This window comes from Dysidea avara, chromosome 3 (assembly GCF_963678975.1).
Source record: "Dysidea avara chromosome 3, odDysAvar1.4, whole genome shotgun sequence".
Lineage (NCBI taxonomy): Eukaryota > Metazoa > Porifera > Demospongiae > Dictyoceratida > Dysideidae > Dysidea > Dysidea avara.
In genome coordinates this window covers 12,322,759-12,347,637 of record NC_089274.1, presented here as the reverse complement: position 1 = coordinate 12,347,637, position 24,879 = coordinate 12,322,759, and the positions used below count along the sequence as shown (strand labels likewise).

The window sequence follows — 24,879 nt, the reverse complement described above, 5'->3', positions numbered from 1 at the left end:
TTTCATGCAAAATTTTACCTAAAGGAGCATTTTACATATATAGCACATAAGAGAAGCACATGCATCAAATAGTAAAGAGCTGCAAGTGATACTCTAGAAACATTAACAGGCAAATTTGATTATCTACATTTTGGAAGTTATTGAAATAAGCATGCTGCTTTTATTGTTCTTTGTAATGCAGTCTCACTTGTCTGAAGTTAATATGTATATAGCTGAGCAAAATATAACTTTGAATAGCTAAATTCTCTCTTATTACATAGACCATGCATGTGCAATCTATAGGGACTGGTTCTCTATAAAATTGTGTGTGCACAATAAGACACCATTTTTGAGAGCAAAACTGGATGTGTTTTATACTAGGTAATATTTTAAATGCTATTGGAAGGGATAGTACTGGCAGATTGAGGCAATATTGTTATTATTAACATGTTATTAGGTTAAGCTACTAGGTTAATACAGAGACAATTATAATTTTTTTCAAATCCCAGTGAAAATGTCAGGCAACCTAAAGCATTACCTGACATTGATATGCTACTGTTTTACACAATTCATCATAATAGGGAAATCCTTACAATACATTGACAGAATAGAGTGACTCAACCTAAAGTAATAATACAATAATTGTCAAATTGTGTTTACTATTATTGACAATGCTTCACTATTATAACTCTACAACTTCCTTCTATTTTTATCTGACATTTTGTCAGGCAGGTTCCACTATGGTCGGCCATGCATGATATTTGCCAGACAAATGGCCTATGTCAAGCAGTAATAATTGACTCTGGGTTAATATACTGTAGGTTTATACTGAGTTATATATAGGTTAATATGCTGAGTTACTATATATCAGGTTAGTATACTTGTGCTGTGGCAAGTTATAGGACAGTTTTGTAGCAATAGAATGCTTGATTACTTTTTGCCCTCACTTCCCCACATATCATTATGATATAATTATGAAGTAACTTTATATGAGACCCTCCTTGATATCACATGGTCTATTGTAAACTGACTGAAACTGGTGTACTAGAACTACTATTTGGCACTGGAACTAATACTAACTAAATTACAGAAAAATGGAGAGGAATATAGAACTAAAATGAGTTGATTAAGGGTGCTAGAACTAGAACTAAACCAAAAGGAATTTGCAGTTCTAGAACACTGCACTATTAGCAATCCATTTAAGTTCATTGAATTGGTCAGCATAATTTTACCTATCTTTTAAACTCTGCGAATGCTATCTCACTAGGGACCTGTGAGAATGCTTAAAGCCTGAGAATACAGTGAGTAAAACATGAAGAATACAGACCCAATGGTGACTTGATCTCCAGCAACATATATATACAGTCTAGCCATGTGCCAAAGGAGTCACAATAGCCAGGATCTGAGATCCTCTCTGCTTTCAGCCTGTACTTAAATATTGACTTCATGCCAGCAAATCATTTTATTCTGTGAATATTATCCCACTAATTATAGGCTTTTTTCTAGAGAAATAGAGAGAATGGAAATGCCATTTTATGGCTGTAGAGCTTGTTTGCATTCAACAGAACTTCAATACCAGGATTCTGACTCGCGTCCTGCTATACCAACACAGCTAGGAATTCTAAATCTTGTGGGTCTGGGATATAGTACATATATTTACAGTGCAATTCATCTGAAATTATAGAACATTATGTCAGTTTGTATTAGGACCGACAGAGCACGATATAGCTGGGCTATGTATAAAAAATTAGTAAACTGCCATCACAGTATCCTTAGTAATTTGTAATTTAGGCAAAGTGCACACATGATGGAAAGCTGACATCCACAGTAAGGAATGGCCAGCTGTGGGCACATGCCTGGTTTAAAAATGTGTGTCTGTCTGTGTGTGTTGTACCTATCTATGTTTGTCCGTATGCACATACATCAATAAACCCATTAAATGGCAAAAGCAGCTGGCATGAAAAGATCCTTGCAAACATTTTGATCATGCACACAACCAAACTCAAATCAATTACAAAGATAGAGTCAAGTTGGCAGATCATTGTGATTATATGATGTGAGATTGTAATATTAGCTATGGGTGTGTGGGTGTGTGTGCATGCGTGTGTGTGTGTACGTATGCTTACTTGCAAGCTAATGTGTATCTAAAAGTGATGAAATTGATAGATACTACTTATACTGATCTACTTGATTCATTTACTGATCTTTTACCACTACATATCATAACTAATGATACACTACAAATTAAAGCTGCTTAGTACTTGAAGTATTGCATGCCACTTTTTTACTTCTGATATAGTTTACCATCTATTTTAACAGTTCCCCAATATCATATCACTAAATCACAGATATAGTCTATGAATGGTAAATGACAATACAGTGCATTGTTCAATAAAACTATTCCTGGCATATATATGGTTTATGCATAGCTATAAAGTTGAGCATCATTGTTATCCCACTCAGTATATAGGGAAGGCTACTTGAAGTCTGTGAATGCAGGAAGTCAAATTATCATGTCAAAAGCTTCACTGGAATGTAGAAAATACAAAGGCATACAGAGATACTTCAAACTAAAATATTAATGGTGCTAATGGCCTGTAAATGTTTTAGTTGATGCACATAGTAACAATTTAAGGTATATGAGTATAATATAGATTATTATACAATGGATTTGCATGAACCATTCATGCCTGTGTTAAATAAACTACCAGTGTAAATAATATATAGCTAATTGCAACAACCCTTTATACAGCACAAACTACAGTAGCTATACTAGAACTGCAATAGCTATTTCTTTGCATGTACTAAGCTTAATATTGATATTGCAGGTGTGTCTAACGTGTTCAACACATGTACTACTTTATTCAATATGCTTAGCTTGTGCTGGTGTTCTTCCTTGTTTTGCTTATACTTTAGCTATATAACTGCATATGACTTAAAGTAATATGCATACTTAATTAGTGGCAATAATGAGATTGCAAAATGCTTAGAATCACCATCCTTCCTGTACATGTCACATAACAAGCCAAATGGGCTTACACAAGGAGATACTTTGTGGCTTCTAATTATAGTCACAGACTAGTCAGGAAACATTATTGTTCACTGTATACTTCTTATTGGTATTTGCCAGTTGTATACAATGAATTAAGTGTACTAAATATAGTGAATTATGTCATATTCCTATACTTAGTAACTTAAGTAATCGCTTGGTCTTTGGCTTACCACACAGACACACAGAGTGCAGACTGATAAACAAACAGACATGCACACACAATCCCACACACACAGTTTGATGGTCCTCAACTACAGTGTCATTTAAATGTATGATTACTATTAATGATGATCTTTTCTGTACAAGTGTGTGTAGTGCATGCATAGTGTGTGTGTGTAGTGCGTGTGTGTGTGTATAGTGTGTGTGTGTGTGTGTGTGTGTGTATAGTGTGTGTGTGTGTGTGTATAGTGTGTGTGTGTGTGTGTGTATAGTGTGTGTGTGTGTGTGTGTATAGTGTGTGTGTATAGTGTGTGTGTGTATAGCGTGTGTGTGTATAGTGTGTGTGTGTGTGTGTGTGTATAGTGTGTGTGTGTATAGTGTGTGTGTGTGTGTGTGTGTGTGTGTGTGTGTGTGTATAGTGTGTGTGTATAGTGTGTGTGTGTATAGTGTGTGTGTGTGTATAGTGTGTGTGTGTGTGTGTGTATAGTATGTGTGTGTATAGTGTGTGTGTGTATAGTGTGTGTGTGTATAGTGTGTGTGTGTGTGTGTGTGTGTGTATAGTGTGTGTGTATAGTGTGTGTATAGTGTGTGTGTATAGTGTGTGTGTGTGTATAGTGTGTGTGTGCGTGTGTATAGTGTGTGTGTGTGTGTGTGTATAGTGTGTGTGTGTGTGTATAGTGTGTGTGTATAGTGTGTGTGTGTGTGTGTATAGTGTGTGTGTGTATGTGTATAGTGTGTGTGTGTGTGTGTGTGTGTGTGTGTGTGTGTGTGTGTGTGTGTGTGTGTGTGTATAGTGTGTGTGTGTGTGTGTGTGTATAGTGTGTGTGTGTGTGTGTGTGTGTGTGTGTGTGTGTGTGTGTGTGTGTGTGTGTGTGTGTGTGTGTGTGTGTGTGTGTGTGTGTGTGAGGCAGCACAGACAAGTAGCTAGAGCATCGGCCTGGTATTCAAAAGGTTCCAGGTTCAATGCCCAGTTACACCAAATTGGTATCCTTGAGCAAGAAACTTTACTCACATTGCCCCAGTCTACCCAGCTGTATTTTGGAGACCTGGTGTCTTCTGGGGTAGCACCCCACCCAATGGGTACCTGGTGTTTACTAAGGAAACAATTTCCCAACTGTCCTTGTTTTGCTTAATGGTTTTGGGGTCATTTTGGTACTTCAGGTTCTGCGACCTCTCTCCATGAGACCTGGACAGTCCTCCTGCAAATTACTAGCCTTAGGATTTGCCTACACAAAGCTAAAGTGCCTCAGTGGTGCAGTACTGTTTCACTGGGCGGCAATAGTTGTGTTTGGCATGGATGCCATAGGCTTTACTTTTTAAAAACTATAATAGCTATAGCAATTAAGCCTTAATTATTAGTTTTTCATCCTCCTGTACTCAAAATAACAGGCGTAATCCTTTATGAGGTAAGAAAAATGTTGATGTGGGCAGGGATGAGAAACTAATAATTACGTTTAGGAAGTAGTTACTGAACTGAAAGGTTTTTTTTTTCATGTTTAGTAGTTGTTCCAAGCATTCGACTTTAGGGGCTGCGAAAAGTAGTATAATTGTGTTAGGTTAGGCTCAGGTTCAGCTTTGGTTCCTTCTTCACCTTTAGGTTACGTTCTTCTTACTATATACTGAGACTACTAGCTACTTGAGTAACATTTATAAGATAGAAAAGTAGGGAGGTGGGTAGCTAGCAGAAGTAGCACAGTGGTTAGCACACTTGCCCAAAGCTCCAGTAGTCTTTAGGGTTAGGTTAGGGTTAGCCAGTACGGCTTACTGAACCGACTTTTGGTTCAGTATCCACTGCCTTTTAAGTTTATGTGGCCTAACTATACAGAATGGAATCAGAGAGAAAATATTATTGCAATGAATATATTAAAAGTAAAAACATTGGTGTAAAGTGTGACATACAGTGCCCTTGATTATCCGAACCTCTATTATCTAAACATTTGGTTATCTGAACAGTAGAAATTACTGTCCTATTAGAGTATTTTGTATTTAGGGCTCTGTATATTAAGGCCACTCCAAGTCATACCTTAGTTTCTGGTCACTCCCAAGCCTACAAATGGATGCGGGCGGGCGGATGATCAGGACTTCAGGACTATAGACTCTACTGTGACAATATACTGTATGGTATTATTATTTGCTCAATTTAGCAAATTCATGTTGATTTTATACTTAACCAACAACATAAGTAGTTGTGCTTCGGCAAAAAATGCACTAGGAAAGTTGTTGATGGATCATGGCTAACTATACACTGATGTATAGCATTTAAGTATATATTTATTTATTTATTTAGAATATACTATAGGAAATGTTTTGCTCATGTAGCTACTTATGCTTTCCAAGTGAAATAAATGTCTCATTAGCTATGTCAGGAAAGTATTACTATAACTTATAGCTAAGTTGTTCAAATGATCATGATACACAATGAAATTTAACTTCTATTTTCACATCAGAAATTCTTCATTCAAATGTAAAGTCTTAGCCCACTAGCTATGTGTTTCCAGCCTTCTATTCAGTAGCCTTGAGAAAAGTAACTGTCAAAGTTTTGAGTCATTGAGTGCTCCAGACTACTGTTTTTTAGTGATCATCTGGGAATATTTAAACTATAAGGGTTTCTACTTGCCAATCTAATTTTAGTTATGGAAAAGTTTAAGTTTAAGCTCACCGAATGTTGCCGGCTTTCCATACCCCTGTAGTGTTCAGTGATAAGGAATTAGACTAATCATTAGAGGACTACATTTGAATTATAAAGTTAAAGCTATGGCCCATCTGCATGGACTAGTAGTTAATGCTACTGAAATTACTTTGGTTACAGAAGCATTAGTAACAGTTATAATCTGAACAGCTATATAATCAAGGACAAAACTAGCTATAGTTAGAAACATTTTATTAGTGTGGCATATATACCTAATATATACCTAATATTAGAGTTAAGAGTAGTGTGACTGCTCTATTGGAATCCCTGAATGCTCTATTAGAGTATATCGATCTTTTGCAGTAAAAAATAAGTGTCTTGCTGGGTCACGTGCACTTAAGCACCTGTAATATTAATAATAGTCCTCATAAACTAGGGTTTCAGGTTTACCATGCGGGCGGGTGACCAGAAACTAAGGTTTGACTTGGTGTGGCCTAATGAATGGACTTTGATTACCTGAACTTTTTGATTATCTGAACATGTCTTGGTCCCAAGACAGCGTTGAAACCGGGTCGGGTCATCCGGGTCATCCGGGTCACATTTTCTCCGGGTCTGACCCGGATTGGATCACGTGAGAAACGAAATTGTTCGTTTGACGACGTGGAAACTTATAAACGCTATCGCGTAGCTCTTTCGTGAGCCACGCCCACTTATCGCATTACCAACATACGCTCAGCTACGCCCATTTGCTAGTAAGTGCAGTATGCAGTACGAAACTGAGGGTATCTATGGAGAGGGGTAGCTATTGTCAGTAGGTGAAGACTTTTTTTTTTTTTTTTTTGGTCTTCAACCTACAGCTAGACTGAAGTTGCAATATTTACTCAACACGAATCGAACGCTCAAAATCTAGACTCGTTTGCTCGCTCGAGACTAGCCGAAACAAGTCTCAGCTTTAATTAATCCGGGTCACATCCGGGTCTGACCCGGATTGCTATCCGGGCCAGTGGGTCATCCGGGTCAGCAGTAGTGACCCGGTTTCAACGTTGTCCCAAGAAGGAGGTCGGATAATTGAGGGAGTATTGTAAATGTATTATAATATTGTTTTCTATGTACACTGTCCACTCTCACAGGAATACAATTTGTTGGCAACCAGCCTATAGAAAAGCCATAGATGTAAAATGGCTTCTCTGTGTATGGGCTGCATGGTTGTATTGTACTATAAGGGATGTTCTCCCAATATTTTTTCCTAAAACATTAGACCGTCTAACTGAACATGGTGTGGAGCTGCTGCTTATAGTCACGAATCTTAAAATACTCTGTATAGAGTTGTATGGTATATTGTATGCATCTATGCATGCCTGGGGGAAGCCATATAAATGCAGTTATATCATATTGGACAGTTTTGATACTGCCCCTATGCATTTTCCGTGACAACCAGTGGGATCACTGCTACTCTTTTAGTTAGCATAGTACCCGTAAACTTCTAATGTACCATTAATCTTTTAGTCGTGACCTAGAATCTGGCATCTTCACAGTGGGTTGCCTGTGTACTGCATGAGCTACACTGCGGGGCATTTAAAATTGTGCTCACTTAGGCCAGGCAAACTTGATTACTTGTTTCTCATCCACAAAAATTCTGATTTCCATGTGGGCAGGAGGCCATTTTTCATTATTAAAGAAACACCGCTCCAAATCAAGCTGTCTGTAACTATAAAGGCTAGCTAAAGCCTTACAAGAACTAGTACTAGTACGTTTTGCCACTGTTTCTGAGATGAAAGTGACATTTGCTGTGCTGTAAAATGATAGCCAGCATTCTTAGCATCAAAATAAGTGTGTACGTGATTGATAACAGCAATAATGAAATTAGAGGAGGTGGGATAAAAAGGTATGCGGCGGGCGGGGATGAGAAACAATTAATCAAGTTTGCCTGGCCTTAATACTGCAAGTCATCAGTTTAACAATGTGTCTATATACTGTACTAGTTGTCTGTTTCTCGGCGATCTAGAGTGAGATCTATAGCGGTGCCGAAGTCTTATGCAAGGAGGCCGACACCACCAAAGGGCTTTTCCATCAAAGCTACGGCATTATAATGGTTGCAAAACCTCCTGACACCAGAGCACGAAATCCACTGATCGTGGTAGCTAAATTGGGCTGGATTGGGCATCAAACTGGTCTGGGAGACTAGCCTGGTCTGGGTACGGGTCTCATCAAATCCGTAAATATTCCCACGGTGCGACAAGCTGAAAAAAAGACTATTTAATTTACAGATTCGATTACAGCAACACCCCTAAAGTCACGTGACTGGCGCAATCACATGACCTTTCTCCAAAGGGTTTTAATCACCACAAGGTGCGTAAACACATTTTGTGTTGATTGTACTGCTATTTAGCAGTGCTTGAACTCACTTCGGGACTTCCTTGCCACATCAATAACGATCAAGGTATGTTCGTAGACTATTAACACGTTTTCTGTATCATCATTGTGTTATCTAAGGAGTCAATATCCCAAACCCACTCATGAGTATTTGATAATTCATGAGCACTGCATTCATGTGTTTCTTTTACGCGCGCGCCCATAATGCTATGCAGTTCCGGTCACAGTATACAACTGCTTCTTTATTTTTATTTATTTATTATTTTTAAATATTTTCCCCCGGGCTTGATGGACTGCCCCTGCCAACCACCCGGCATGTGCTGGTCAACTGAATAAAGGGCCAAAGAAGGAGACAACGCCCAAGCATTATTAAGTTAAGTGGGACTCCACTCTTAATTCTTTTCATGTTGGTCGGCAAATAATCAGTTTCAATTCTAGGGTCATAGTTGGTTTCTACACACCCCACAGAACATTCAGATGTATGGTATTTAGCTCAGTGTAGCAACAGCTGTTACAGATTTGACCAAGAGTATTTTTATTTATGTAGTCTTGGTTTGACTGATACTGTGTGTGTATGTCAGCATGACTTTCTGGAAAGCACTGCTAGATGATGATGTATAGCTACACCTGTAATTTTTGGGTTTAGGTATACAGAGCAAGCCTTTATCCTGTAATTTTATACAATTAACCTGTTTTCCGTATTGCCTTCGAATTACGGACGGTCCCTGCCACTGGAGATATACAATGCTATAAACAGAAATAAATGCCAGGTTTCAAATTAACATCTGCTCTCGTAAATGCCTATAGCATTCCTAATTTCTAACAATGCATCCCATGTAGTGTCTTGAAAAAAACCCAAGTCTGAAGTTGATGTGCTTTTTCTTAAAATCAGGTGCTTAGCTGTTAATTGGTAATTTGTTTCATTAGTGATCACTCATTGAATTAAGTTATTGTTAAAACCCCACCACAAGTAGGATATCGATATTGTTGGTATCAACCTGAGGCCAAGGCTGTCTATCCCACACTTTGAAGCACCTGACTTCATAAACAATGTGGCAATTGCTAAATTGAGGTACTGATGATGTGTTATTACATGCATTCTATCCCACACTTTGCTTCATAAAAACTACAATGAGGTTAGTAAGTTGTGTATGGTTTCAATTTTGCTGTGCTTGTAGCTGTATATGATATGGCTTCATGTTTCCACCTGAATGTGTAAATCAGCTTGTCCTTCATATTCCATTCCAGGGTTTAACTACCATATCCTCTTACTTTTTTACTTTGATGTAAGGTTTAGAAATGCCTAGCTTTCTCATTCCCACCTGTGTTACTGTTTTTCTTACCACTGGTGGCTGAAAGCAACTATTAAATGCTGTTAATTAACTAACTATTGCATGCTAAGAAAGTTGCCACATTTCAGGTCTTGTAAGATATTCAGCTAACTAGTTAAAATATAAACCATTCTTATTTTGAATACTAGTTAACTGTTAGTGTTTTTTATTTTTCTGCTATAGCAACACGCGTGCTCAGACACGTCTTTTCACCCATGTGGGTGTAAAGAAATACACCGTATGGTCTTAAATTACAGCCCAGGCGTTTATTCCTTTCAAGCAGCTTTTTACCCTGACCACTAACTGAGACCGGCCACTATGCCAAATCAACATTTATATGCAGGTTCAGTATTCACATATTTCTTAGAATCAACTTCATATCTCGATGTTGTATTTTCTTTGACGAATCTTTCACAGATTCAAACTTAAAAGAAAGTCTATCTAACTATCTTCCAGCTGTAGTATTTGTGCATTTTGCTTTACCATATCCCCTCAAATGTTCTCAGAAGCATACTCATCAGGATTGAAACAGGGTCGGGCAGGTCAAGTGGGTCTCATCCACTTCATAGATGTCTGAAGATTGGATCATAAACTACAGTATTTAAGCTTGGTTATGCATGATGATATGATGGCCATGTAAGAGTAGAGGTTTCAGAGTGGCATATAAACAATGTGATGAGCTGTGGTCTAGTCTGTCATGTCAAGGTGGTATGTGCCTAAGATATATCATAAAATTTAACTTCTTTACCTGCCCGAAAAATAGAAATTGGGAGAATTGAATTTGGAACATTTAATTTCTAATCATATGTTGGTAAGAAACAAGTGTTGCAGTCTATAGGCTTACATGGAGCCACACCCCTTATTGATTGTTTTGCATACTTAACATTTTATAACATGAAAAACTTATCTGTGTTATATACTAATCCCTTACCTATTGTTCCAGGCCTAAATGCTGCCAACATTGTATCCAATGTGGTTCTCTGCACACAGCCACACACCAGGATTGTTATCGGTGTCAGTGGGTCATCTGGGTCAGTAGTTGAGACCCAGTTTCAACCCATGCCCATTTTTCAAAATGAGTATGTTAGTCATTCATTAGATACGTTTCTTATTTATTTTCCCTGTGTGAATAGGCAGGCACACTTGTAGATATATAGATAAGAATTACTGTATTGTATTGTTTTCAACAGGTCTGATAATAATGGTTGATGGATCAATTGCCAACTTGTTCCCAGCTATCGGGAGAATATTTGCAGTGGTCATTCTAGGATATATACTGGGAAAGTTCAAGTTCATCACACAACAAAATGCTAGTGCTGTTGGAGTGATTGTTGGGAAGATTGCACTACCAGCCTTGTTGTTACAGAATATGGCCATATTGGATTTGAGTGCAATAAACTGGAAGTTTATGGCAGGAATTCTGATAGCAAGATCTTCAGTATTTGTACTTGTATTTGTAATTACACTGGTGTTCACCCGACCTGTTAGTATGGGTAAACCAGGCATCTTAGCTATCTTCTGTACACAATCAAATGATTTTGCTCTGGGATTACCCATTTGTAAGTCAGTATCAAATACATTATTGTCCATCGGATTACAATATGATAGGGTAATGCGTGTGTGCAGTACATGATTGGCAAAAGAACCAGGGTTTTTAAAACATAGTATATTATTTAAGGAACAGTCAAATTAATATTGTAACGTTGAATGAGGTTATTTAAAATGTTAAATTTGTATTCAACTCCAAAGAAATTAACGTAGTTCTATCATAATTCATGTTTATTTTTTTCTATTTCATAGTATCAGCTCTGTATGGAAACAGTGTTGGTCCAGGTGGGTTTCATTATTTGAGTTATATCTACCTGATTGCTCCTATACAAGTTGGACTACTTAATCCTATTGGATTTTTCTGTATGGAATATGCTCTTCAGAAGTCTAAAAACAAAGAAACAAATTCGTCTGTCTCAATAAGAGCACTGCTCTTCAAAACTTTTTGGGGTCTTATTTCTAACCCTATCATTAATATGACATTGCTGGGTATTGCAATAAATGTGGTTATGTCAAAGATGGTTCATGGAGGTGATAGTGATTATGAATCGAGCCATAACTTAAAGGATTGGATGAAGCAGTTTTTGACATTACTGGGTGATGCTTATAGTGCCTGTGCACTGCTATATCTTGGGATATGTATGGTTGGAAAACTGAATGATTTTAATGGACTACTTGTGCTTAAGTCATCTCTACTGTGTGCTACTAAAATGTTAGTGTATATGTTGTGTAAATGTAGTTGGACTTTATGTATTATATGACTTGATGACCGTTACGGCACATTATAAATTTAGAAAAACACATTGTAGCTATACAATCTAAGACAATGTCATTGGGTTGGTCTACCTTGCCAAGTTTCACAAACCTGAAATCTATGACTATTGTGGTACAACTATACAAGCTGTAGAGCTGGAGCTTGCCATTACTACCCTCATCTAGTTTTAACCCAAGCTATGAGGGACCATATGATACTGTAACTCTCAGCCTATCTTTAAAGTGCTCCAGATGTTCTTAAAAGTCATACGTAATTATATGGCTCCATCTTCAGGTGAAAATTTCACTCAATTCTCTACAAATATACATAGTGCTCAAATAGTTGGTTTTGTAATTTTACGTTTTGTGTTTGTCTACAGGATATTGATGCCATTGATTACAGAACTAATATTGGAAGGTCTCGGACTTGATAGAGAAATAAGCACATTTGGTTTTGTGTTTGGTACATTTCCTACAGCTCCTTCTGTGTTTGTGTTTGCAGCTCTTTTCCACTGTGGAACTAATCTGGTATGTACACTGTAATAATATTATGTTATGTACTCCTGTATGATGTGCATATTTGTTACATGAAAGACTAAATATTTATAGTCACAAATGAGACTCAGTCATATCAAATATGTGTTCCTAAGCTCCTTTTATTTTGTAAACCTTATGTTTAGCTTTTCTTATTCATTGCAATTATCATCTCAGTAAGAATAACATGCTGTCATGCTCTAAGGAATTTGATTATACAACTACTGTTTACACGGTGGAAACCACAAGACCATTAGTATATTACATGTGGGTTTTACAATAGTTAATTGTTCTTTAGTTTACTATACAGAAACACCATTACCCTGTTCATAATTGAAACAGCAAGATGCCAAACCTGAGGGACAATTGGAAACAGTGGAAATGGAAAGTGGAAATGGAAAATAGAAGTGGTCAAGTCATCATATAAATGCACCCTAAGTAAAATTCTTGTTTAGTTGACTACCTCTTAAGACCACCCTTTTACAAAGACCACCTCCATACAAAGACCATGTTACAATTACATCTCAAAATGGCTAAGACATACTTATAATCACCAGACTACTTCATGGTCACTTTTTATAAAGACCACCCTCTTTACAAAGACCACCTCTTTACATTGTAATAATTGGTAAGTTCCAAACATCTATTTTCAAAACAGCTAGGTCAGCTAAAAATGCTAGGCTCTTAAGGTCATTATCTCCTTATGAGACCTCATTTATCACTTGCATGGACTATTTTTGTATGACACACTCACTTGAGTGAAGTGTGTACCAAACTATGACATTGACTCCATTACCTAATTACATGTGGACTTTGTACAGAGGTGGTCTTTGTGAAAAGTGAAGAGGTGACTCTATGTGAGGGTTTTACTCTAGGATTCACATTTGATAATAGATGTTTGGAACTTAGCTATTATTACAATGTGAAGAGGTGGTCTTTGTAAAGAAGGTGGTCTTATAAAAGGTGACCACGAATTGGTATTTACAGGTTCATCAAGTATGCCTTAGCCATCTTTGAGATGTAATTGCAATGTGGTCTTTGTAAGAAGGCGGTCTTTAAGAAGTGGCCGCTAAACAAGGGTTTTAATCTGGGTACATTTATATGATGATTTAACCGTTTTCCATTTCCACTTACCGTTTCCAGTTTCCATTTCCACTGTTTCCAATTGCCCAAACCGGAGGCATGTTATGCACATGTGGCCTATGATGTAAAAGTTGTTCAACAATGACAACACTTACCCTGCGTCACTCTTCCCTTATGTTATTGTTTTGCAAATTGCCAATTCACAACAGATGAATTGTTGCTTACATATTACTTGTAGTCGGTAATACATAAAGAACTTGTTTATGTACCTATGGAGGGTGCAGTCTCTCTATCACTATAGCATTTATAGTGGTAGGACGCTTAGTGGTTACAAGGCTATTGTTTAGAGGCAACAGGTTTGTAGAGATGAATGATAGATGAATTTAGTAAATAGTATGCCAGTGTCTAGTGAGGACATGTATGTTAACTCTTGCTATGTTTTTTCTTGTCTTCTCCTTACAGGTTGGTCCAGCACTGGTGTTCTGTACATTCTTGTCTGCCCCTATCATTTACATATCAGCTCGAATGGCACTTGTTAGGAATGTTAAAACATATGATTATGAAAATGTTGTGACTAATACAAGAACTGATTGTAGTATAGTGTCCATTGTCTCTGTGGTAAGTCTATACATGATGTGATATAAGACCATATATGATGCTTAATACTGGCCTATTTCCCAGAAACACAATCCTGCCACTGTATTTGTGTGTATATTACTTAATTGTCAGTTTTGACCAAATAAGAATATGAACGCTTTCCAAATTGATAGTATGTTTTATATTGAAAGTCTAATACCACTATGTTGCCTACATGTGGTTATGAAGTCATTTTAATATCCACTAGTTGGTTATAGCTGTTGCTAGATAACCTAACATGGTTAATAGTATATCATAGCAACATTATTATAAACCAATTAAACCATAGGATAAACTGATGCCCATATTTGAGACCCAACTCTTATCTTCTTAGTTTCAGGAAGCCAGAAAGAAGTGCCTGTGAGTATGCATATATGTATGAACGGGTGTGACAGCATTGATTGGTACAGTGTACATTTGTTGTATATCATATATCCTGTGTTAACATCCTACGTCTGCTTGGCCCACACGTACTTCCACTACATGGCATGTATGCACTAGAGCTGTGCATAGTTTTGGCATGTTTTCAATGGATTTTATCTTTGTGATAGGATTCAGCACAAACGAATCCAAATAGCACCCCTCTTGCCACAAGTAGAGATCACATGATCAATGTTAGGTGCAATGGTGTTGAATATTATCAATTGTTACAGTGGTAAATTGTGTTAAAAGCAAAGCAGTTGCTGCCTGTATTCACCTGGTAATCACATGTTGGGAACCTCCCATGAAGAATTTGGTTAGGACATGACAGTACTGGTTAATGACATTGATCCATAATGAGCATCTTATTGGGTTGTATTTGCCAGAAGTCGGGGCTTGACCACTAGTGTCACTTTACATTACTGTCAAGTCTTGGATACTAGAGTTCTGACAATCTGGCAGATGCAAGAATAGTGGCTATCTCTTTCAACATACATACATGGTAATCCCAATTAACAATCCTTTCCTTTGACAGTGTGTGTTTTAATAAATTCAGTGCAAAAAATATGTTGCTTTGAAACTTTTAAAGATGAATAGTTTCAGCTTTGAAATTTCATTATAATATGTGGATGTCAGATTGTTATAAAACTTTTAATGTCATGTATTAATTGTGATTGTTTATTCAGGTCGTAGTGTTCTGCTTGTTCATAATGGCCAGGAGATATCGTTCTCATGTGCACATTTTTGTTATGCACTTGATGACGGCCATGGTAAGTCCCAGTTGATTATGTGTCTGTGAACTATTAGGTAACATAATTAGTGAATGTTCAAGTAAAATAATTTTGTGCCAAAACGTTTGATGCTATTTATGAGTCATTATGTAAGTAGTTACTGAATACTTCTGGCATTAATTCATGATACCATCACAGGAAAACGTGCATTATTTTCCATAATGTGCCAACAAAGTGTGTTTTATTTTCCACTAATAGTGTACTTATTTTCCTTTGTATGGCAGTGATTTGTGTGATTGTGACACAACCACAGACACAACCCACAGGGACACTGGAATGACCATAATTTTCCCCACTAGCAAAGCTGTCAACAGTTGATGTTACCATAGAAATTAACAACAAATTAATGGCCATGCCACAAGCGTTTGTAATTCCAGTGCAATAGTCATGATACAACTCAGTCTATTGTTGCTCACTAAACTGTTCACCATTGTAAGTTCTTGTTTACTTTCAGTGGCCACTCAATACAGAAGCCCTCAAACTTGCTGTATTGTTGGGTACACACTCATAAACAGTGATTACATAACTGTGCAAACTGTCCATTATTAGCCTTCCTTAGTCATACTTCTCTTCTTCCTGTTCAATCCCTCTCTTTCAGCAAGTTCTGGATTTCAAATTGTGTGCATTGTTCAGTACAAATTAACCTTCTACTAATCACGAGCAGGTACTAGTTTTCTCACAGTAATCATAGTTTGTGATAAACTGTATTAATTGTTAAACGATTGCAAATAGAGATTCATACAGTAAACTAGTAAACACACCATATAAGCTCATACACTACAGAAAATCTATAGCACATGGGCATGGCCTTAGCCAAACATGGGCATGGCCTTAGCCAAATATAGCACTTGGCTTCAATTCTTGCTACATTGGTCTATTGACCACACCTCCATATTATATTTCAATAGTAGTTATGCAGTGTCTCAATAGTACATACCTGATATTGATTGGTCCATTTCATGAGTACACAAGCCCCAATTGTTACAGAGGAGTTGGCACATGCTGAGCATTGTACAATAACACCAACTACCTGCTTATTGTAAATGACGTTGTGCTAATGTAGGCAGCAATCTTACATGTACAGTGACATTTTATAATTTCTTTTTAACACCCTTCATCAACAGGTTGTGATGTGTTCTGGAGCAATTGGAATAACTTACACTACTGATGAAACTCCTTGGAATTACTTTTGTTTTACATTTTTCCTTGGGGGTGTATTTGCAACCAGACTGTGGTCTGCACTGCTCAGTTTGGAACTAGTTATTCTATTGGTGTTTGGACCAAACTTTACTATGCTTAGATGGCTGTTGACATTGGCAGCAGGATGGGGGTTAGCAGTAGTATATGCACACAGCCGCGTAAAACTTATGTGTAAAAAGTTTTTATTAACTTTATATATATTTACCATCTATCCTGTCTATTTACAGTGAAAATGACTTGTGTGTAATAATACATGCATCTGTATTTTCATATAGGCTTCCTTTCATCAGTACCACAATTCTTGTCATTGTTGTGGCAGAAGGACATAAAGGACACTCCACTCTGGATAAAGCCTTTTATCTTGGAGATACACAGGTAAACAGCTTGTTTTATTTTATTGTCACTATGAACTTGTTTTGTACGTATTTAATACTTATTTAAGCATCCAGAATATATTTCTTTCAACAGTTAGTCTTATCATGCATATTCCTGGGAATCAGTGCTATCATAACAGCAGCTTCTCTCATATTTATTGTACTCCGTGTTGTCAGAAGATCAAGACATCATGTACACCTTGATACTCAATTTAGGTATGTATTCTTAAATGTGGAAGTACTTGACAGTAGGGAACACAATATAGTTCACATATCAGCCAAAAGCTAGCTTCAAATATTAATCACAATGACTTGATGGTATAGGTTGTGCCATTCCATGTCGATTCAGTAAAGCGAGCCATTTCTGTAAAATTTCCTAGACAGACAGGCAATGTCTAATGGACCAGTCCAAAAGAATAACGATACAGTGGTACGCCTCTCCATTATCCAACCATCAATTTTCCAAACTTTCCATTATCCGAACTGTGAAGGGTGACTGTTCTATTAGAGTATTTTGACCAAAGTGTGTGTTCTATTAGAGTAATTGGACAGGGCTCTGTATATACTTCAAACTTTTTGATTATCTGAACACACTCATGGCCCAATGAGTAATAGAGGAACCACTGTATTACTAGTGTCTTTAGACATGAGAATAGATTGCTAATGATTGTGAGCTGCAAAATAAACCATCGTGTTACTGTTACTCTAATAGAACGTCATAAGTGTACCAGTGACCTAACAGCTTATGAATACTGAACTTCTTTCACCTTTCACCTTCTCTTGAGTAGATGGTATGATCTGCTATGATACATCACTTCACTAAAGACAAAAGACCTAGCATATGATGACTTTGTATTGAATCCTCGGGCTCTATTTGAGCATCTTGTGTTTTTCCCTTAGTAGTAATATAATACACTAAATTTCTTAAGCTAGTAGTGTTTAACGGGTACTTAGGTAATGCATTGCTAAAGTGGTACATTGTTACTGAAGTAGTGCATTACCACCCGTTACAGTAATAGAATTACCTAACGAAGTACTAACGCATTACTTACCTAGCATGTCACTGTTACTGTTCCAGCTGTGTAACAGGTAGATTAGAACAGAAAGCAACCAAGACGGCCCTTTTTAAACTAGCAATTAATGTTGCTCTACTTCACTCGTGTGGTTGCATAACTGAAGGTTGGGAATTCTGTGATGTTTAATACATTTTACATTCCTTATGTTTTTGTTCTTAATCTATTCCAGACTTACAGATGCAGCCAAAAGTCTACACGGTGCTAGTTCAACAATGGAGGACAGTGAGTACAAACCGATAATTACTACACCCACAACGGTACAAGATGAACAGACTGCTTCGAATGAGACCACTTCATTGCTGGCCACTTCAACGGATAAAAAGCCTGATAAAGAGCTAATAAGTGGAGGAGAGCATGTTGAAGAACAAATCACATTTGCAGACATACCAATGCCAGGTTTATGGGTGAAGGACGAAGCGGGGAAGAATACAGACAGGATTATAATTCTTTTATTCATTTTACTTGCATCAATGATAGTGGTAAGCGTAACGTAATAACAAATCATGCTGCTGTATAGTTACTTTGCATTGACTCAACTCGTGAAATTGTATAATAAGTCGTGTTGTACTGAATATTCTGCACACTCAGGGCTCTGTTGAAATACTCTAATAGAACAGTCACTTCCAATTTCGGATAAAGAAGGGTACGGATAAGTGAAGGTTGGGTAACTGAGGTCTAGTGTATTGGTATGCTTGAAAATTTACCAGATATCAAAAAAGTTGATTTAATCATGGATGCCACTAATCGCACAAACCTTGAAGTAATTCTAAGGACACCCACATGAGCAAAAGTTTTAGTCCTTCCATGCAATAAATAGAAGCTGTTTTTGTATCAGTCACTATCCCACTAGGAACCCTCAAAGAAGACTATAGCAGCCTGTGTAGCAGGGAGTCAGAATTACACATTTCAGCTTTATTGTTTACTTGAAGAAGGTGTGGCTCACCTACGAAACTAATAAATGGAGCTCTTTTGTATGTGTTATACAATGTTTCAAACATGAAAAAACTCTCATTATTGTCTTGTATGGTAGTAGAAAAAATGAAGCACTTCAACTTAAAGAGTGGACATGACTTGTAACAAAACACTCTATGCTTAAAGTATAGCCACAAGTAATGGCTGAGAAGTTTACATGAAGCCAAGAAAACACCTCTATAGGTGTATTCATGTAAAGCACAAATTTAGATTTTTCTTAGCAAACAACAATTGTATTCTTACCTACGAAAATATTTGAAGTATCAATATTCATACAGGCAGTATATTATGTCATTACTATTAAATATTCAATACTTATACTAACCAAGAATGTATACATAATTGCAAACTGACTACATTTTCATGTAGTGTGCAAAATTATAATGTGCAGTTTTGTATGTTGGCTATAGGGAATTTTTGCCGTCTCTTATAATGTTAGTCACCCTAGTCAAAATACTGGAGTATACATTGAAGTTGATGTATTGGATGGTGTGATGAACTATGGACAGGTATGCATCACTTTTCAATGGGTGGATCATACATGTCACCGTATAATGGGTTAAGGAGTTATTAAAAGAAATGCCATCATGCCATGTCATAACTGCGATGGCAAACTAATTGTGAAGATTTTCTAGTTCCCGTCTGGTGTAGTGGTCCATGTTTCTTTGTAGACATAATACCCCTTATCACCATCTCTATTTCAATTGTGCTGGTACATGTGGTCGCCATTCCATGCAGTCTCCCAGTTTAACACACACTATGATACTTTGCTGTAAACTGCACACGTCAAAAACAATTCTTAGATTCTTCACATTTAAAAATATAACCTTCAAAATCACTTTGAATGCTATGTTGATTGAACTTGCACAATTTAACCAACAAGTTTTTATCTGCTGCACTTAGTGCTTGTCTTAATGAAAAACTCATTCCTCACATTACGTACACAACTATTGTTTGTTGTCAACAGTTAATTGTTTGTTGGATAATGACAATTAGATTAACGCTAGCTGTATGTTGTTTGATATTAATTTTACTTCTAGGGTTTCTTTTTGTTTCTCCTATTTGCAACTGAAAAGAGCTGGATTACATTAATTATACTAAAGAGGTGAGTATCAATAGCATAAACATATAGGAACTGAAGTGCCTAACTTGCATTTAATGTTGCTACTAAAAAAACGAAACTGTGAAAATCCTCATATCTACACAATTTAGGTAGCTTGAATTGTGTGTACATGGTATAAGTACACTAGATCCTTGGCTATTCAAAAACTTTGATTATTTAAATGTATAATGATTTCATTCAGAGTATTGGTTGCTGGTGTATGTTCTATTAGAGTAATTGAACAGAGATCAATTAAATAAGCGCCTTTTATTCATTTGCTGTACTGTTGCTATACAAATCGAATTTATTCCTCTTCCAACTGTCTAGCCCTATAATTACAAGACCACCTTGCTGAACAAGTTTACCTCACTGAACACTTTAGTGGAATTGAGGACCCATTGTAATTATACTATATGTTTGTCAACACAACTCTATATGAGTATCTATATTGCTTGATCTTGTGTATCACAAAAGCAGTCTACCTTATGCTGCTAGAAAATTTAATAGCCAAACAAAGGGACCCCCATACCACACTCTTTTTTGCTTCAACTTCCATGGCTGCTGTTTTATTTAAATGCTTTACAGCACCACAAAATTACAACACCTACTCAGTAATTGTGTATAAGAAGTAGTTGTAACATGGGTACGAGTGATTTGCCTGAAATATATGCACAAGCACAAGGGTGCAGCCCGAGTGCGAGTACGTATATTTCAGGCATATCACAAGTGTCCATGTTACAACTAATAATATTATATTCCACTTGAGTGACTCACCTGCAAGTGTGGGAAACTGCAGGAATACTTTGCAAGTGTATTTATATGGGACCATAATTGTGGATAACGTCATAAGAGCAATGACAAGGCGCTGCTGAGAGGCTGAACGTAAATGTATCAACACGAGCATGCAGATCGCTTCAATTGTGGGTAAGCAATTAAACACAGCAAGCCCAAATGCGAGCTGAACAGCTCATAATGAAGCTTAAGTTAACTATAAAGTACTTACTATACTAGCCATGAATGAACTAAAGTAGTGAATCTGTTTACAGCGCTATAATGGCCTAGTCAATTAACTGCCACCCGTACTGTGGTCAGTGCATTTATAACTTATAATGCTATCATTTCAGTCTGCAAAACCACAGCAAGTGCATTATAAGTTGTAATACACTTGCTGTGGTCTGCAGCAGTGTTCCTTCAAACAAAACAGTGGGTGAAATAATGGGTAGAGTAATGGGATACTTGCATAGTTGATTAATGCTTGTTGTGTGTCACCCAATAGGATACGTCGTGTATTGTACCATATTGAGAATGTAATGATACCAGACAAGAATGAATTGGATAGTGCTTCATTTCATGTTTGTGAAACGTTCAAATTGCATCACTTACAGAGTTTAATAAGGGAACTCCCCTCTACTAAAAGGTAAACTGTATTCTGTGTGTCAGTACTACCATTCTGGTTGTGGTGTGTTACTTGTACTCCATTACCATAAATACGGTAGTACTTGATTGTGATAGTTTGTGTTTTCTTGCCAAAAAATATGTGCCAGCACCAAGCGTTGTATTCTTTCATGATGACCTTGTAATACGAGTACATGAAAAACTTGGAATTTTGAACTAGAGTAGGGACCATAGCACATCGATAAAAAGTTCTGACACAATCTGGAGTAGTGCACGATTTTAATTACAGTAAAACAATAGGAAGTGTTATATCCCTACTGTGATAATGGCACAGTAGGGATATAACACTCCTTATTGTTTTACTGTGATTTAATATCATGCACTACTCTAGCTTGTTTCAGTACTTTTTATCGATGTGCTGTGGTCCCTACTCTAGTTAAAAGTTCCAAATTATTTTGTGTACTTGTTTGTTAACTTTTTTTGTAATTATTATAACTGGTGAACCCACGCATACTGCATTAAAGAACGTCCCATCTATCAATTGTTGTCTGAAAAGTGAAGTATCCATTATGCTTCATTGTCAGCTATGTTCAATCTGTTACACAGCATTATGAATCAAGAACTGTTTGAAAAGTACTTCTGCAATCAAAGTAGCCAATATGAAAAATACAGAGAATTTCCATTACGAAGGGAAGCCATCATGTGCTACCGCCGAATCGACATTTTTTGCTGTCACAAAGATGAATGGGACACAAAGGAGGACATAGAGAATGCATTGTATGTACTGTGGTATGCCAAAAGGCATCTCTCGACATCGAACAGTAAAAAAATCAAGTCCATAGCCTTAGCTGTTATCGAGTTATGCTTGTCTGAAGGCATCAGTCAGTTACTCAGTCAGTCAATCAGTCAGTAGAAAATTCCGTTTAATTATAAAAATTTTAAAAATTCTGTAGCAACTTATTGAAATAGATCTGAAGGCTTGTTTGGTTTAGTTTTCCTAATGAATACTAGCTGCTTTATCTTCGTCAAGGAAAAATAAGGCTGGTTTTTGTGTGATGTTTTTTCATGGGCCGCACCCACACCTTTGTGGTCCCTACTATACAGTACTATCATACTGTATAATTAATCCCACTTCTAAGTGACTGCTTCTAAGTGACTGCTTCTAAGTGACTTGTGGTTACAGATTTATTTCTGATGTAATGGACTGTTCTACTGACTGGATAACTAGCTAAAGTTGTCAGAGTCAAACACAACCCTAATGCTATAGGCCTGAATATTTTACAGTTAGTAGAGAATTACTTTAGTGTTATCTGTGCAGGGTCTTAGCCATGATCAGTCCTTATCAAACATTCATCTTAAGCCATGCAAAATTGAAGGGTCATGCACTTACATTACATGTTATTGAAAAGTGTATAGCATGACTGCTAAAGATGCTATGTGTAGTGACTCACTAGTACAAGTGATTGTTATATTAGGGTAGTTGACTGTTTATTGAAACACTGGCTGTAATGTTAACAATAATAAATATGTTGGTATTACAATTTGACTGGTTCACAGAAATCAGTAGAACAACAGTTGGTGTAAATGAAATTCCACAGAAATTAACCTGTTACATGGTTTGTGTGTCAGGTTGTGTGAGTGTTATCATGAAAAATTATCCTTTTTGATCTAGTTATCACTTACGCACGTTTCAGAATGTCTTCACTGGCTCAGAACTAGTTGATTGGCTATTACAGAGAGGACTGGTGAACTCAAGAGAAGATGGTGTCAATTATGGGGACATCTTACTTCGAGGACAAGTCGTAGAACACGTCTTACAAGAACACTATTTCCATGACGACGACTATTTTTATCATGTTAAACCACCATCTTAATTTGTTACATCATAGCGGATTGTTTTTATCTGTATATAGGTTGGGTTTAATGTACAACACATGATTTTTATATAGGTTGGGTTTGATATATATTTAATATAATATATTTAATATTTTATAAATTATTGAAAAACTACAGGTCAGTAATTATCATCTTCAATATTTGCACAGAGCTGTGCAGAGATTAATCCTACATAGTTTTGTTTTAACTACAAATACATGAAATTTGCAAGGACAAACAGCCTGGCAGATCCCTGTAAGTGTTTGGGTGTAAAATGGGATGGCTGCAGGTTCCAGGCTGCAGTCATGGATTTTTCTCCTTTCTGCACCTTTTCAAACATACTTAATATAGCATCTTTAAACAAGGTTTAGGACCAGGTGTCCTATAGACCTTCAGCACTTGTACTGTAAAGCTTTAATAGTTCCCTCTGAGCACCACATATGCACATGGGACTTTAGGCAATAGTTGCTATAAAGTGACCATGCAGTAATTGCATTTATTTCCATGTAAACACTAGCTAGCACACACAGAATGTTTTACATTCAAAAGGTCCATATTTAATGGTTAGGCAGCACTAGAACTGTTGCATGGCAAGGCTTAGCATTGATACAACACACGTTTGTTCAATATTTGAATGTTAGCTAGCTATAAAATTTATTTAGTGCATATATAGCTACAAGTATTTGAATGAGACACTGATATGTGATGTTCAGCATGTTCAGTGTATAGTTTCTCACTTAGCAATTATGCAAATGTAATAATATTGCACAAACGGTATTGCAAATACGTAGCTGTGGTACTCATAGGACATCATAATGACAATAATAATGAAATATTGCCCAACCCTAAGTTGTTTCCTGGGATTTGGCAAAATTATGTGATTTGGATTTGCACATCAAGTAACCAACTAACCATTCAGTTATTAATTGACATAATATGCACACCACATATCTGAAGTAAGTGCACTGATCACTCTTGGCTAGCTATCAGTGTATGGTAACCCTTAGTCTATAGGCTCCTGATTAATAATAAATACTTTAGGTTTAAGGAAGAAAATCCATCCCTCCTGGAGGAAGACTGAGTGTGGCCCCGACTAGACATTGGGTGACCTGCAGTTCGAATGCTGGGGCTGGAGAGATTTTTTTCTTTACTTTGGCCCCTTTTCTGTTACACCTTATCAGTCAGTCAGTAAGTGAAGTCATTAGGTCTAAGTCCCTGAAATTAGGTTAGGTAATCCTAAGGCTGCAGCACATGTTGCTGTCAGACCTTCAGTGCTGGTCACTGTAAAGTGTTAATAATAAAAAATAATCAAAATACTATATAATTATTGTCTTAATAATCAATAAGACATTTACTGTAGTTAATTTGTACATTTCCTAGGCTAGCAGCTATAGATGTTCCATGGATGACCCATTGTCCACATGATGTCCAGCTAGTTTACTTCAAAACTTTCCTGGTTTAATAATGTAGATATATTTATTTGTGTTGTCGGTCCAGGCACTGATCAGCAGGGGGTAATGTAGGGATGGGTGTCACTTCTGGCTGTAGCTAATAAATTTGTCTATGTTACAGACTAGCTAGTCTTAGCTTAGTGTTT

At 36.9% G+C, this 24,879-nt stretch overlaps 1 protein-coding gene across 2 annotated transcripts; it reads left to right on the top strand.

Annotated features, from left to right (window-relative positions):
• The first annotated feature begins 8,101 nt into the window (after nt 1-8,101).
• LOC136249420 (lysosomal cholesterol signaling protein-like) lies at nt 8,102-23,403 on the top strand. 2 transcript variants are annotated; one of them, XM_066041421.1, is made up of 15 exons: nt 8,111-8,259; nt 10,467-10,602; nt 10,714-11,082; nt 11,324-11,783; nt 12,205-12,352; nt 13,904-14,059; nt 15,184-15,267; nt 16,413-16,618; nt 16,764-16,863; nt 16,957-17,078; nt 18,108-18,417; nt 19,321-19,419; nt 19,951-20,015; nt 21,289-21,429; nt 23,080-23,403. In XM_066041421.1, the coding sequence occupies exons 2-15, from the start codon at nt 10,599-10,601 to the stop codon at nt 23,279-23,281; spliced, it is 2,466 nt and encodes an 821-aa protein (XP_065897493.1). In that variant the 5' UTR covers nt 8,111-8,259; nt 10,467-10,598; the 3' UTR covers nt 23,282-23,403. The 2 variants fall into 2 exon arrangements, with proteins under 2 accessions (XP_065897494.1, XP_065897493.1); XM_066041422.1 differs by lacking the exon at nt 10,467-10,602 and having other exon boundaries at nt 8,102-8,259.
• Nucleotides 23,404-24,879: the final 1,476 nt, after the last annotated feature.